General features: G+C 50.0%; 1 protein-coding gene across 2 annotated transcripts in view; it reads left to right on the top strand.

Annotated features, from left to right (window-relative positions):
- Positions 1-13,833, top strand: part of B4galnt3 (beta-1,4-N-acetyl-galactosaminyl transferase 3) — a 100,664-nt gene that overhangs the window by 67,531 nt on the left and 19,300 nt on the right. For both annotated transcript variants that reach the window (NM_001191976.3, XM_087658889.1), the window contains 8 exon segments: positions 837-940; positions 2,004-2,081; positions 9,941-10,036; positions 10,429-10,519; positions 10,914-11,014; positions 11,409-11,476; positions 12,749-12,827; positions 12,972-13,038. In NM_001191976.3, coding sequence (NP_001178905.1) covers positions 837-940; positions 2,004-2,081; positions 9,941-10,036; positions 10,429-10,519; positions 10,914-11,014; positions 11,409-11,476; positions 12,749-12,827; positions 12,972-13,038 — 684 coding nt within the window.

Below are 13,833 nucleotides of genomic sequence, written 5' to 3'. Positions count from 1 at the left end.
ATACCCTTGTTGCTGTTAGTTCTGTGGCCTCAGATTAGTCATTTCAGCAGCCTTGTTCCCAATTTTCTTCCCTGGAGTGAGGATGAAGTGATCTTAAAGACTGGTCTGAAAAGTCATGATTCTGATTTATGGCCTACAGTGTAAGTTTGCTTACTTTAAGCCCAACACCCCTGCCCAACCATTCTCATTATAGTCAAGAAGACATTGGCATCCAGTGAATTGTAGACTTGACCACTGGGCCCCGACTCTTCCCACCTCACCTTGCCTCTCTTTGTTTGTGTAGGAAGGCTTGCTTGCACATCAACCGTTTCTTGTTCCCTCCTTTTCACCATGGTTCTTTTTGTCTCCTCAGATTTGTGCACGATAACCAGTTCCAGGGCAGACACGAGTGTGTTGCAAATTGCCCCAGAGCAGTGTAGAACTAAATTTGTGAGACAAAGTCCTAGGCCCCCTTTCTCCTACCTCCTCCAGTTCTGGTTCTATCTAGCAACCCTAATGATCAGAGAGAAACACCCCTTACCTGTTATCCCCACCTCCCATAATTCTCTGCTGCTGCCCTAGAAATGGCCTTTGCCACCATTTCTTGACTGGGCCTTTGGTGAGAAATCACCCACCATGAGCAACTAGGTAAGAATCATGTTGTAGTGGGACCCCACGGTCCATGACGATAGCCCAGTTCACCTGGCAGAGTTCCTTCTCTGACTTAGGGAAGGCACCGGTCCTTTTCTAAGAGGAGAAGAGAAGCCACTCAACTCTTATCTCTACCTCTGTAATCTTACAGATTTATGGGCTCCTGAGTTAAGTTGGCCTTCTTCTCTTCTCCTTCCCTTCCACAGGGTACAGCAGCTGGCGAGAACTGGCCAAGGCCCTCGCCAGCAGGAACATCCCTGCCGTCGATCCGAATCTCCAATTCTACCGTCCCCAGCAGCCGAGCCTCAAGGTATGTGGCAGGCCCAGCCTGTTTTCCATGCCCTCAGTTGCTCCATGCCCTTAAGGGAAATCTTCTCTGTGGTATACATAGAGGGGAGACAGCTGGTAGAATCCCAGTCTAACCTTGAAGTTCCAGCTGAGTGCAAGTATCTATCTTGCCTTCCTCAAAGCCCCAGTGAGCCTTTTGCACCATTGTTCACGCTATCCAAATCTGAGCTGTTCCAGGCATGTGGTATCTGTCTCAGACAACACATCCTAAGCCGGGGGTATGTATGGCTTAGAGGTCGAGCTTTTGCCTAGCTTGTGTGAGGCCTTCGATTTCATCCCCACCTACGCGCACGCGCACACGCACATGCGCGCGCGTGCGCACACACACACACACACACACACACACACACGCAGCATTCCTGCCTAGTAACCAGCATGTCCTGGAGACAGGACTGCCCCGATGACAGTACCAGATGCATGGTACTGAAAGCCAGAAGTTGTGAAGTGGACAAACGCCTTTCCCTGCAAACAGCCGGGGTGGAGTTTGTCATGAAGCATCCCCTATAGTGTTTCTCGGGTGGTAGATTAGGGAAACTGAGGCCCATTCCAGTTTGGACCTTCCTTCCCACCCCCAACCCCTGTAGCCATTGACCACAGAACAGAAATGGACCCCCAAAGCTGGTGAGACCAAAGTAACTCTGTGGACCCAGAGTCTAGGGTGCCTTTGAGGCCCTCCCGTTTGTTGAGACCAGTGACAAATCTGGATGGAACTTGGGGGTAGGAGTTAGAGGAATAAGAAGTCACAGCTCCTGCCCCAAGAGTCCATTTTTTTTCTCATGGTTGAAAAATTCAAGGAAGTGAACAGAAACAGGAGTGCATGTTGACAAGCCTGAGATTCTCCTCAGGGACGTGATGTAAATAATGAATGAGACAGTGTCCGTTAAGCTGACAAGCTTCCTTGGAGCAGGAACTGTGTCCCATGACCCCTTCTTTTCCACAGGAAGCTTCAAGGAGCCCAGAATCCTGTCCTGTCTTCAGTGTCTCAACAATATTTTCACCATGTGCATTCTTTGTTTTTCCAATAGGATCAAGGAATCGCCCGAAGTAGAAGTAGGAACAGCAGCTACTTGAAGTGGAACAAGCCCGTCCCCTGGCTCTCAGAGGTAAAGGTGTCTACTGAACAGGTCTGTGTGTGTGTGTGGGGGGTGTCTGCCTGCATGTATGTGTACCCCCTGGTTAGACCAGAAGAGACCGTTGGATCCCCTGGAACTGGAATTATAGACAGTTGTGAGCCTATGGGTCCTGGGAGTTGAACCCTGGTCCTCTGGAAGAGCAGCTAGTGCTCTTAACCATCAAGCCACCTCTCCGGCCCCTGAACCTGGTCTTTAAAGGGACTTACAGAGGAAATGGGAGCACAGACATTTGCTGCAGGCCCACTGTGTGCATGTGGCTTTTTTTTTTTTCTTTTTTGGGGGGAGCTGGGGACCGAACCCAGGGCCTTGCGCTTCCTAGGCAAGCGCTCTACCACTGAGCTAAATCCCCAGCCCCGCATGTGGCTGTTTTGACTCTGTTAGGTCTTATAGTGTTAACCCAACTTTCCGCTGCTAGAGCAAATGCCTGACACAATCCACTCCTGAGGAAGAAGGGAATCATCGCTCATGGTTTCAGCTCTGTTGCTTTGGGCCTCACACCGTGGTGAGAGCTAGAGGAAGGTTGTTCTAACATTGGTGTGGATCGGAAGCAAAGAAAGGGGCGGGGAGGGGCCGGTCCTAACATCCCTTTTTCCTTTAGGCTTCCTTTAGGCCCTACCTGCCCAATAGCACTACAGCCTGGGACTTATGGGCATTTTGGAGACACCGTAGATTCAAATCGGAGCGATCATTATCCTTATTTTATAGGTGGGAAAGCAGTGTCTAGGGAGGTTACGTGACTTTCATGGCTATGCCAATCCCCAGTCTTAAAGATAACAACCTCCTGAAGAATTTTTTCTCAGACTATTAAATGCCAGATATTCCAGGAAGAAAGGAATCCATTGTTTAAAAAAGATGAAAAAACAAAAAAACAAACAAAACAAAACAGAAAAACCCAGTGTGCAGGGCAGCTGTTCTTGGAAATCCACATTAGCATATGAAAGATTCTGAGAAGTCCTGGGGAAATCAGTTTAGCTTGGTTTAGCTCAGCAGGTCCCTGAATTATTTGCCCCTGAATTGCCTTTTCCATAAATGCCTGTTAAGATTCTGAGCTACCAGTGTTCTAAAGGAACATGCGTTAGGAATCTGCTTCAGAAAGCAGTTGTTATGGGTCCAAAAATCACAACCGGGTACAGTGGCCCTCAAGCACACAGAGAGAGACACAGAAAGAGAGAGAGAGAGAGAGAGACAGAGACAGAGACAGAGACAGAGAGACAGAGAGAGAGACAGAGACAGAAAGACAGAGACAAAGAGAGCAAGACAGAGAGAGACAGAGACAGAGAGAACAAGAGAGAAAGAGAGAGAGACAGACACAGAGAGAGAGACAGACACACACACACAGAGAGAGAGAGAGAGACAGACACACACACAGAGAGAGAGACAGACACAGAGAGAATGAGAGAGAGAGACAGAGAGAGAGAGAAAGGGGGCGAGAGAGACAGAGACAGAGAGTGAGAGAGACAGACACAGAGAGTGAGAGAGACACAGAGAGAGACAGACACAGAGAGAGAGAACGAGAGAGAGAGAGAGAGAGAGAGAGAGAGAACGAGAGAGAGCGCAGATGAGGACGAGCTGACGGAAGTGCTGGCACATGCCTGTAATCCCAGGGCTTGGGGGATGAGGACGGAGGATTAGGAGGAGCTCAAGTTCACTCTCAATGACACAGTTGAGACAAATGTACAGCCAGCCTGGGCCATATGAGACCCTGTCTCAAAAATCAACAACAAAAAAACGTGAAAAAAGGAAAACCAGGGGCTGGGGATTTAGCTCAGTGGTAGAGCGCTTACCTAGGAAGCACAAGGCCCTGGGTTCGGTCCCCAGCTCCGGAAAAAAAAAAGAACCAAAAAAAAAAAAAAAAAAGGAAAACCACCCGCGCTACCCTGACAGTCTGAAGCCTAGGTCCCAGAGCAAGAGATCTTCAAAGCAATGGTTCCAGCACACTGTCTCCAGCAGCCTGGTGACATCACCTAGAACAACCGTACCAATGCTGTAATCCACCCTCCCACTGGACTTTTTTTTTTTTTTTTGTTCTTTTTTTTTTTTTTTTTCCCGGAGCTGGGGACCGAACCCAGGACCTTGCGCTTCCTAGGTAAGCTCTCTACCACTGAGCTAAATCCCCAGCCCCCACTGGACTTTTAAAAACAGGCAGTATCCCAGAGTAGAGGGGCTACCGTTGTCTCCGCCACTCTTGACCTTGTGTGGGTGGGTTGGAAATAAAACCACCCAAGCTGAAAGATCAGTCTGCAACAGGAACTACAAAGACAATAGACTGGCCCACACCACGCGGCCAAGAAAAGTAGTCGCTGCCCCAGGCTCTAAGATGAAGATTTTGGGCTCCGAACCCACTGTAAAATACAATTCCCCAGAGCACTGTGCTATTCCAGAGTTTTGGTATAAACATGTATGCAAGGTATCTCGTACATGTACGTGTTTGTTAAAAAGAAAGAGAGAGAGTACCAGTGTCCACAAGTAAAACGTATCAGGGTGGCTGGCGGTTTGTTAAGAGAGACTGCTGCTTTGCTGTGCTTTGGTGGTTTTGTCTTTTGTTTTGTTTTTTGTTTTGTTTTTTGAGACATGAAGCCTAAAGCTCCTTAGAACCTAAATTAGCTCAAGACATCCTAGACCCCACGGTGACTTCTTGCCTCAGGGTCACACAGGCTTGTGTCACCACAGTCAGCTTGTCACTGTTTTGGGGAGGGGGCAGAAGACAACTTTCAGGGCCTCTTGTGTGCTCTGGGTCTTAGTGATTGTCCTGTGTCCTCCCATCTCACAGTAGAACTTCTGGGGTTGCAGACTTGGTCCACTTCACCCAGCTTTTTACATAACTGAAGATGGAACTCAGGTTGCTGGCTTGTGGGGCAAGCGCTTTTACTGCTGAGACATCTCCCTGGCCCTTGTTACTCCTTTTTGTTGATTTTTTTTTTAATTTTGTTTGTTTTTTTGAGACAGATTTCTCTGTGGATCCCTAGCTGTAGACCAGGCTGGCCTCAAAATGACAGAGGTCTACCTGATTAAAGGTTTGTGCCACCACTGCCTGACTTTGTTACTTTGTAGACATATCTTGCTGGCTCAGTCACTCAGTGGTGTGGCATTTGCCTGACAGAAACTCTTAAGTCCTTAGACGTAGTTCACGGGTTGGGGATGTAGCCCATGTACCAAGTCCCTGAGATTGGTCCCCAGCACTGCAGGAACTGGGATGGTGGCACAGACTTATAAGTTCAGCATTCAGGAGGATCAGAAGTTGAAAGTCATCCCTGGCTACATAGCGAGTTTGAAGCCAGCTTGTGCAACAGGGGACCTTGTCTCAAAAAAGGAAGAGAAAACCCTGCATCCCCAGTCAACCTCCCTACCACACTTTGTCCTACCCCTCAGCACAAAGTTGTCTACTTTCTTTATAGTTAAAAAAAATTATGTGTGTTTTGCCAAATGTATGTGTGTATACCATATGCATTCCTGGTGCCTATGGAGGCCAGAAGATGTCAGATCCCCAGATCTAGAGTTGTTTAAGTGCAGCCATGTGGGTGTCAGATTAGACCCATATCTTCTGTAAGAGCAAAGTTGTTGGGGATTTAGCTCAGTGGTAGAGTGCTTGCCTAGCAAACGCAAGGCCTTGGGTTCAGTCCTCAGCTCCGGGGGTTGGGGGTCGGGGGAAGAAGCAAAGTTGTTCTGTCCTGAATACTTCATACTTCGTAGAAATGGAATCCTGAGCTGGGCAGTGGTGATGCATGACTTTAATCCCAACAGAGGCCAGCCTGGTTCTATAAAGTGAGTTCCAGGACAGCCAGAGAGAAAAAGAGAAAAAAAACAGGAGAGAGACAGACAGAGACAGAGACAGAGAGAGCGAGAGAGTACTCATGTATCATGAAATGTGTCCCCAGGCTGGCTTCTTTCACTTATGAGGTTTGCAGGGTTCATCCACAAGGTGACAAGGCCTGCTTCATCTCTCACTGTGGCAGTGTAAGGTACCACACAGATACGCCATACTCTAAAACTTATCCAGCTGAGACAGCAAAACAGATGACACAGGTGTGTGTGTGTGTGTGTGTGTGTGTGTGTGTGTGTGTGTGTGTGTGTGTGTGTGTGTGTGTGGCGTTTGTAACTGAGAACAGAGTGTGACGGAGTCCAAAACAACAGGGACTGACTTGGTTCTACCAAAGTGGCCTTTAGTGATGTAAGGGCCATAGGAGTTATAGATCCACTTAGATCCACTGCGAGGAACCTTCTAGACAGCAGTACCAGCTCCCTGGCCGGCAGGGCACAGCTGTCATCCACTTCACACTTTGCTAGTCTTTTTTTCTTCGCTTCCGCCTACACAGTTGCTTCTCCCTCTCTGCGCCTCTCATGGAACACTGGTTCCTAGGGGGTGGAGACAGGAAGGACTGTATTCCACGGTCCATTTATCCCTTCCCTCTGTTACACAGATTGTTGCTAACCTGGGGCCATGTTGAGTAAGGTTGCTGTGAACACTGGTGTAAAATTTGTTGTAGATTAGGCTTTCCTGTTTTCAGAACCCACATCAATCACCATTCTGTGTTTTGGCCGTCTTCACACTTTGGTCACATGGTGAGGCACACAGTACGTCAGCTCCTTATGAAACTTATGAATGGGTACGTTTCACCCACTAGGTTCCACAGAATGGGCCTCCAGCCTTCACCAAGCTCCAGAATGGCCCTTACCATTCTAGCCCCTTCATTCTGCAGGGGAGCACCCTCAAATCAAGAGTAGACCAGAGGTTAGGAGTATGGCTTGTGGGTAGTGTTGTCTCACCGGCATGAGACTCCCAGGTTCAACTTCCAGTACTATTTAAAGAGTAAAAGTGGGGAGGAGTAGATCGAGTTTTCCGAACTCTGCCCAGGAATCTGGGGTGTAGGAACCAGTGGCCTGATTGACTGTATACTGTATACTGTATACTCAGTGGCCCCAAGCTGAAGCACCCATTAGGTGTGCTGGTGTGACAGAGCAGCAGCAGCAAGCTATAGCAAGAGTCAACCAGTGCTCACAACTGAAGCAATGATCTCTCCTGTCCCTCTACAACAGCTCCAAGCACAGGTGACACCAACCAGTGTATACATTTCATGTCTTTTGATCTATCTATCTATCTATCTATCTATCTATCTATCTATCTATCTATCTATCTATCTATCCATCCATCCATCCATCCATCCATCCATCCATCTCCATATCTATCTAGCTCCATATCTATCTATCTATCTATCTATCTATCTATCTATCTATCTATCTATCTATCTATCTATCTATCTCTGTATCTATCCATCCATCCATCTATCCATCCATCCATCTATCTATCTATCTATCTATCTATCTATCTATCTATCTATCTATCTATCTATCTATCTCTGTATCTCTGTATCTATCCATCCATCCATCTCCCTATCTATCTATCCATCCATCCATCTATCTTCCTATCTTCCTATCTTCCTATCTCCCTATCTCCCTATCTATCTATCTATCTATCTATCTATCTATCTATCTATCTATCTATCTATCTATCTATATTCCCACTTCCTCCCCAGTTAAGTAAACCACTGAGTTTACCCCCCCCCCCTTCAGCCAACTGCACAGGGAACACAGTAACCGGTACAAAGTCCTCAATGGTGGAACGGATTGCTCTGAATTCAGCCTCTACAAGCATTTGTTCATTCACATAATTCAGATGTGCTGGGACACATGGGAAGGAGCTGTTAGCTCTTCCCAGGGAAGGCACAGAGGCTCTGAGACATATTTGAGAAAACTTTTGAGGGATAAACAGGAAGGAGCCTGCCATGTGGCAAAGAAAGCAAAAGGGGCTAATGAGGAAACAGCGTTTGTACAAGCATGCAGAGTTGAGAGCCTGATGGTTTGGGGGGCAAAGGCCTGGAGTGAGATGGGGTCGGCACAGCAGGGAGGGTGTGGAGAGGGCTGGGAAGGCAGGTCAGTCGTAAAGTCATGGTGAGGTTTTATTCTGCAATGACCTGAAGTTTTTAGCTGCCGAGTCATCAGATCAGTCCTGGAGGCAGCAGCAACACCCAGGGCAGGGGAGACAGACGCCATCATCCGCCTCCTCCTCCTGCTGGCCCAGCAGAGGTATAAAGGAATGGAAGGCCTCAGAGAAGGCCTTACCTTCCCTGCATACCCCTTCTGCTCCCACCATCTCCACAGAGTAACTGCTATGTGTTCTTAGGGAGTCACTTCCTGAGCCCCGAAATCCTCCTTTCCAAATGAGACAATCCGACAAATACTTTCTACAGTATGGCTAATTGCGAGTTCCAAGCCATCACAACTAAAGCTCGGAGGAAGCCCTCCCCTTCCCTGGCCTTTTGCCCACACCAGGTAAAGGAGAGGGGGCGGCCGCTAAGGCCGATGTGCCAGAGTGCCACAGCTTTGCTAGTTCAAAGTCCCTAAAATGGAACAACACAAAACACAGATTCTGATGTAGTTGTAAGTCAGGGTCTGGGGAGACAGACAGTGTCCAAGGGTTCCCAAGACACCCCCACAGTCAGAGGTTGCCCACAAAAGTCTGAGGCTCAGACAAACGCTGGGTAAAGTCTACCTCAGAGAAAAGGCTAACCAATTCTCTCTTTACTCTTGGCCTGCCCTGTGGGCTTCCTGTAGCACCTCATGCTTATCCGCCAAGCTAGATTGCCTGGGTAGGAACTGTGAGAAATTGGTGTCTCCCTCCCCTCAGGTCAAAGCTGATTTCACTGCAAACCCATTCTCATGCCAAGTCTGGCATCATAGCTCCAGGCATCACACAGCTGACCACTCGGCTCTGACAACTCCCCTTGAGTTCCCCTTGAGTGCTCTGCCCTTCTGGGACCAGAGCTCTCTGACCTGGAGGTCTCCTGGGGAGGGGAGAAAAGCAGACCACTTGGAGAAGACAACTGAATCCTTTAAGCTGGACTTGAGGAATTTACCCCAAAGCAGCATAATGTCCCCATTCTTTTCCTTCCTTGGAGCCTCTCCCGTCTCCCACTACTACCCCACACACTTCCTGCATTCCTGTGAGTGATGGCTACATCCCCGGGTCCCAGGTCAGAGAGTGATAAGCTAGCCTCTGCCAGGGCAGTGCTTCTAGGAGCCTTTGAGCTGCAGGAGGCCCTGCTGCTGCACAGCTCAGAGTGGGCCCCAGATAGCACCACAGTTTGGCTCAGATGCTTTCCCCAGTCACAGGATGAAGACCACTGGGCAGATAAGGTTTCATGACAGGCAGACAGCTGCAGAGCCTTCCTCTCATGAGAAACAGGGAAGGCGTGGTAGGCAAGCTCTTGGCTGGAACCTAGCCAAGCTCCCCCCACCTCCTGTCACTTCTGCCATTTTGCCGTGGCCGTTACGCCTTGTCTGAGCGCAGGGAGGCTCCCTTTCTGCCTAGAAGGAACAAGGAGTGTGTAGTGTGCATCTATCTCGTGTGTGCATGCGTGCGTATCGCCCATCCTTAAAAGTCAGGCCACAGGGCTGGTGTTAGCTTTTCATCCCAGTGACAAGCATGCCTTCGATACCATGAACAAGAAAATGTTGTGTAGGCTCAAGGTTTCCGAGTTTAACACTAGGCCTGCTCGGGCCCTGTTCCTTTGGCTTGTAGCAGGCTTAGTATGTCATGGTGCCAAAGGACTGGTGAGTCAAAGACAAAGCAGTGGGGATCCTGTGTCCCCTTCAGGGGCACAGCCCTATAACCTAACTGCCCTCACCTCCTAAGGGTTCCACATCTTCCAGTAGCACACGGACTGGGAGCCCAGCCTTCTGTAGAATCCCTGTGTCCATCTCTCACTCTGCTCCTGGAACTATGGGTGTGGGATACTCCTAGTTACTCATTGTCCCCTCTCTGCCCCACACAGTTCCAGGGCCACGCCAACCTGCACGTGTTTGAAGACTGGTGTGGCAGCTCCATCCAACAGCTCAGGAGCAACCTGCACTTCCCGCTGTACCCCCATGTGAGTGCCTGGACCACCCTCTGTGTCTCCTGCACCTCATCTCCTCCACCTGCCTCCTTCCCTGCTCCTTCAGTCCATCGCTGGCTGTCTCATTTCCTCCACCTCTTGGGCCCTCTCGTCCTCTATTTAGAATATCTTTCCTGTCTTCTCCTTCCCTCTGAGGCTCAACGTTTCATTCAGTTCAGGCTCTCTTGATGTTTCTCCAAGGGCAGCATGTACAGATGTGCGTTTGGGCACAAGGGCAGCATGTACAGATGTGCGTTTGGGCGCTGTACAAGGTCACCATACCACACCCCTAGTTTCTCATCTGCTGTTCCTCATCTCCCTGAGCCAAACTCCAAATCCTTAAACTCCCCCTGATTCTGAGTAACAGTTCCTCTCTCTTGACATAGATCCGCACAACCCTGAGGAAGCTGGCTGTGTCCCCCAAGTGGACCAACTATGGCCTCCGCATATTTGGCTACCTACACCCTTTTACCGATGGTGAGGGAGTCCCAATGCCGCACCCTTCTTCCTGCTTCCGCCTTCCTGGGGGAGGAGGGTCCTAGAAACATACGCCTGAGCGAGGAAACACATCTACACTGAGCCCTTGCGACTCCATCATCAAGGGAGGGGAAACTGAGGTTTGGTGAACTCTCCTCCAGTTCCCCCAGACGGCTGCCCTCCCCCCTTGCAGCCTGGAACAAGCTGGTCTACATAATTGTTCTCCATCTTCATATTGCCCCCCCCCAGGACGTAGAGTCCCCTCCCCCATGCAAAGGTGGTGGGTGGGGAAAGTCACTTCGAGAGAAGGGAATCAATGCCCAGGCACCATGTAGGTGTCCGCCTTTGCGCCAAGGCCCTCTTTGATTAACCCAGACACTCTGCTGTTGCCCAGGGAAAATCCAGTTTGCCATCGCTGCTGACGACAACGCTGAATTCTGGCTGAGTCGTGATGACCAGGTCTCGGGCCTTCAGCTGCTGGCCAGTGTGGGCAAGGTAGGCTCGGCTCAACCCTGGCCTCTCATTGACCCCTGGAGGCAGACACTGATGTGGTATGGGAGTCTTGGGAGCCTCTTGACCCTTAACATCGGTGACATGAAGAAGGGACAGAATCTGTACACGCTGCCCCTCAGCTCTGCCCCACACTGGGAAGGGAATGGGAGATTCGGACAGAATGGGGGCCTGACCACGTTTTTCAGGTTCCATTGTCCCCGAGCCCAGGCCTGTGGGAAGACTCCCTTCCACCAGTGGGGGCAGAAGTGTGTTGGCCAGCCACCCTCTTTAACTCTGTCTTTCCTCCTTCCCTCTCCTCTCGCCTTTCCTCTCTCCCCTCTTCCCCATCTTCTCTCCTTTCCCTCCCTCCTCCTTCCCTCTCTCCCCACACTTCTAGACAGGAAAGGAATGGACAGCCCCTGGAGAGTTTGGGAAATTTCAGAGTCAAATTTCCAAGCCAGTGAGGTAAGTCGGGTGGGTTACCACCCACACCCTTGTGAGTCCCTCTAGTGCCAGGCCTGTAGGAATGAGAGAGCCAAGGAGGTCCCCTCCTCACCGTCTTCACCAGCTCAGTGCTCAGGGTTACTGGGCCTGAGCCTCCACATGGTCTGCCTAAACAGAAGCCATCTGCCCTGCCCTTCCGCAGTTTATAAATGTTTTTAAAACTCTTTTTTTCTTGAGTGTATTTTCACCTACACACACACACACACACACACACACACACACACACACACACACACACACACAGGCGTGCCGTATGTGCCCTCTGAGAACAGAAGGATTATCAGATCCTCTGAAACTAGTTTTACAGATCGTTGTAAGCTGCCACATGGGTACTGGGAACCAAACCCTGGTCCTCTGCAAGAGCAGCATTCACTCCCAACTTCTAAGCTATCTCTCCAACCTCCTCAACTCCTGCCCTCACTTTAGAGGAGGCAACTGAGGCCTAGAGCTTTGTGACTGACAGAAGGCCACATAGATAGTGAGTGACATTCAAGGCTAGAAAGCGGGTCTTTTTTTCTTCCCATTTTCTCCAGACCTAGAAATGCTCGCACACATAAAGACTGCCTAGCTGTCTTGAGAGAGAGTCCCTACTGGGAGCTAGAAGTGTGACCTCTAAGTGATCCCAGGAGATTAAACCTCTTCCAGCCTACAGCAGCTGGAGTGGCATTAAGAGCTGGCCTAGGAACTTAGTCCAACTCCAGCACGCCACCTGGTGGCTTGCACAGTCACCGGCGAGGCGAGACCATATCCCGGCTTCAAGTTTCCTTGAGCAGAGCTTGTTTGCAGGGAGAGCCCGTGCTGCATGTGCCAGCACTATTGTGAGCGCTCTGAGTTCTTTCAGTGGTTTGCGTGGACCCTAAAGGCTGCCCTGGTCCAAATTACGACTCCATTGTTCACTACCTGGGCAACTTTAGGCAAACTACCCAAGATTACGGTGTCTGTAAACTGAAGAGTGTCAGTAAAAGCACTGAGTATGGCCCTGGCTGTAGGGACTGCTCACTAAGGCTTTAATCATGGGTGCGATTTCACTGGGTCTCCCAGTGAACTTGTGAACTACTTGTATTTGGCCCTTTCAAAAGGAAAGTCAAGGTTAGCTGACAGGAGTAGGTAGGGGATAGTTAAATGACAAGCACCTGGTAGGAGAAAGGGGCATCAGGGGCTTGTGGGTGGGAGAGGTGGATGGAGGTGGCTGGCTGAGGAAAAACAAGTTTCCTGTCTCCGTCTGCCCTCCAGTTTATCAGCCTCTCTCAGGTACTACTTTGAGGTGCTTCACAAGCAGAACGATGAGGGCACTGACCACGTGGAGGTCGCAGTGAGTGCCTTTATCTCTCCTGGCCCCCACTCCCCAGCCACCCCACCCCCACCCCTTCCTCACGTGCCTTTCCCACCATTCCCTTCCCCGTATCTCTTGAACATTGTCCCAGATCCAACCTCTGTGCCCTTCCTCTAATTCCAGTGGAGACGGAATGACCCTGGAGCCATGTTCACCATCATTGACTCCCCCTACTTATCTCTCTTTACCAGTGAGTAGGCTCGGCCTGCCCAGAGGCACGGGGGGCTCCACTGGGGAGAGTGTGGTCCATGGTGAGGTCAGAGGGGTGGGAATAAAGTTAAGATGCGTAGAACAGGGGCTGGGGATTTAGCTCAGTGGTAGAGCGCTTACCTAGGAAGCGCAAGGCCCTGGGTTCGGTCCCCAGCTCCGAAAAAAAAGAACCAAAAAAAAAAAAAGATGTGTAGAACGGGGGAGAGTAAGAGCCTGGGGGACTTTACTTAAGAAAGGGTTAGATAGCCAGAACACCTGGTGGATGGTGGTGTCACACGCCTTTAATCCCAGCACTCAGGAGGCAGAGGCAGGCAGAACTCTGTGAGTTCCAGGCCAGCCTGGTCTATAGACAGAGTCTGATCCCCAGTCTCGGCTGTGATAAAGACTGCATTTAGTAGGGAGTGCGGACAAAGGGTCCCCAAGCAGTGGATGTTCACATGACATTGACAGGTGGCGTAAGAGACTCTGCTCACCCTAGAGGATGGAACTAGATTGGGTGGTAACATCTTTCCCTCTTACCAGAGAAGCCTTAAGTTCAAACCCCAGCACTGCCAGGAATACCCAGGAAGTTCTGTATAGGTGTAGGCTAAGTGAAGTTAAATAGTGTGGCTGAGTATAGGTTTCTGTCAGGTCAACAGTAAAGCATTTTGAGAAAGAGGTATCTTTTTCTAGTCTATACAAAATCATGATGTGAGCTGGCTATGGGGCAGAACAGGCTCAAAGGGTGCTGGCTAAAGCCACAAGTTACAGGGCGTCTGAGGGCAGGGGCCCAGGC

This window comes from Rattus norvegicus, chromosome 4 (genome assembly GCF_021556685.1).
Source record: "Rattus norvegicus strain SHRSP/BbbUtx chromosome 4, alternate assembly SHRSP_T2T, whole genome shotgun sequence".
Taxonomy (NCBI): domain Eukaryota; kingdom Metazoa; phylum Chordata; class Mammalia; order Rodentia; family Muridae; genus Rattus; species Rattus norvegicus.
This window is presented reverse-complemented; position numbering and strand designations above follow the sequence as displayed.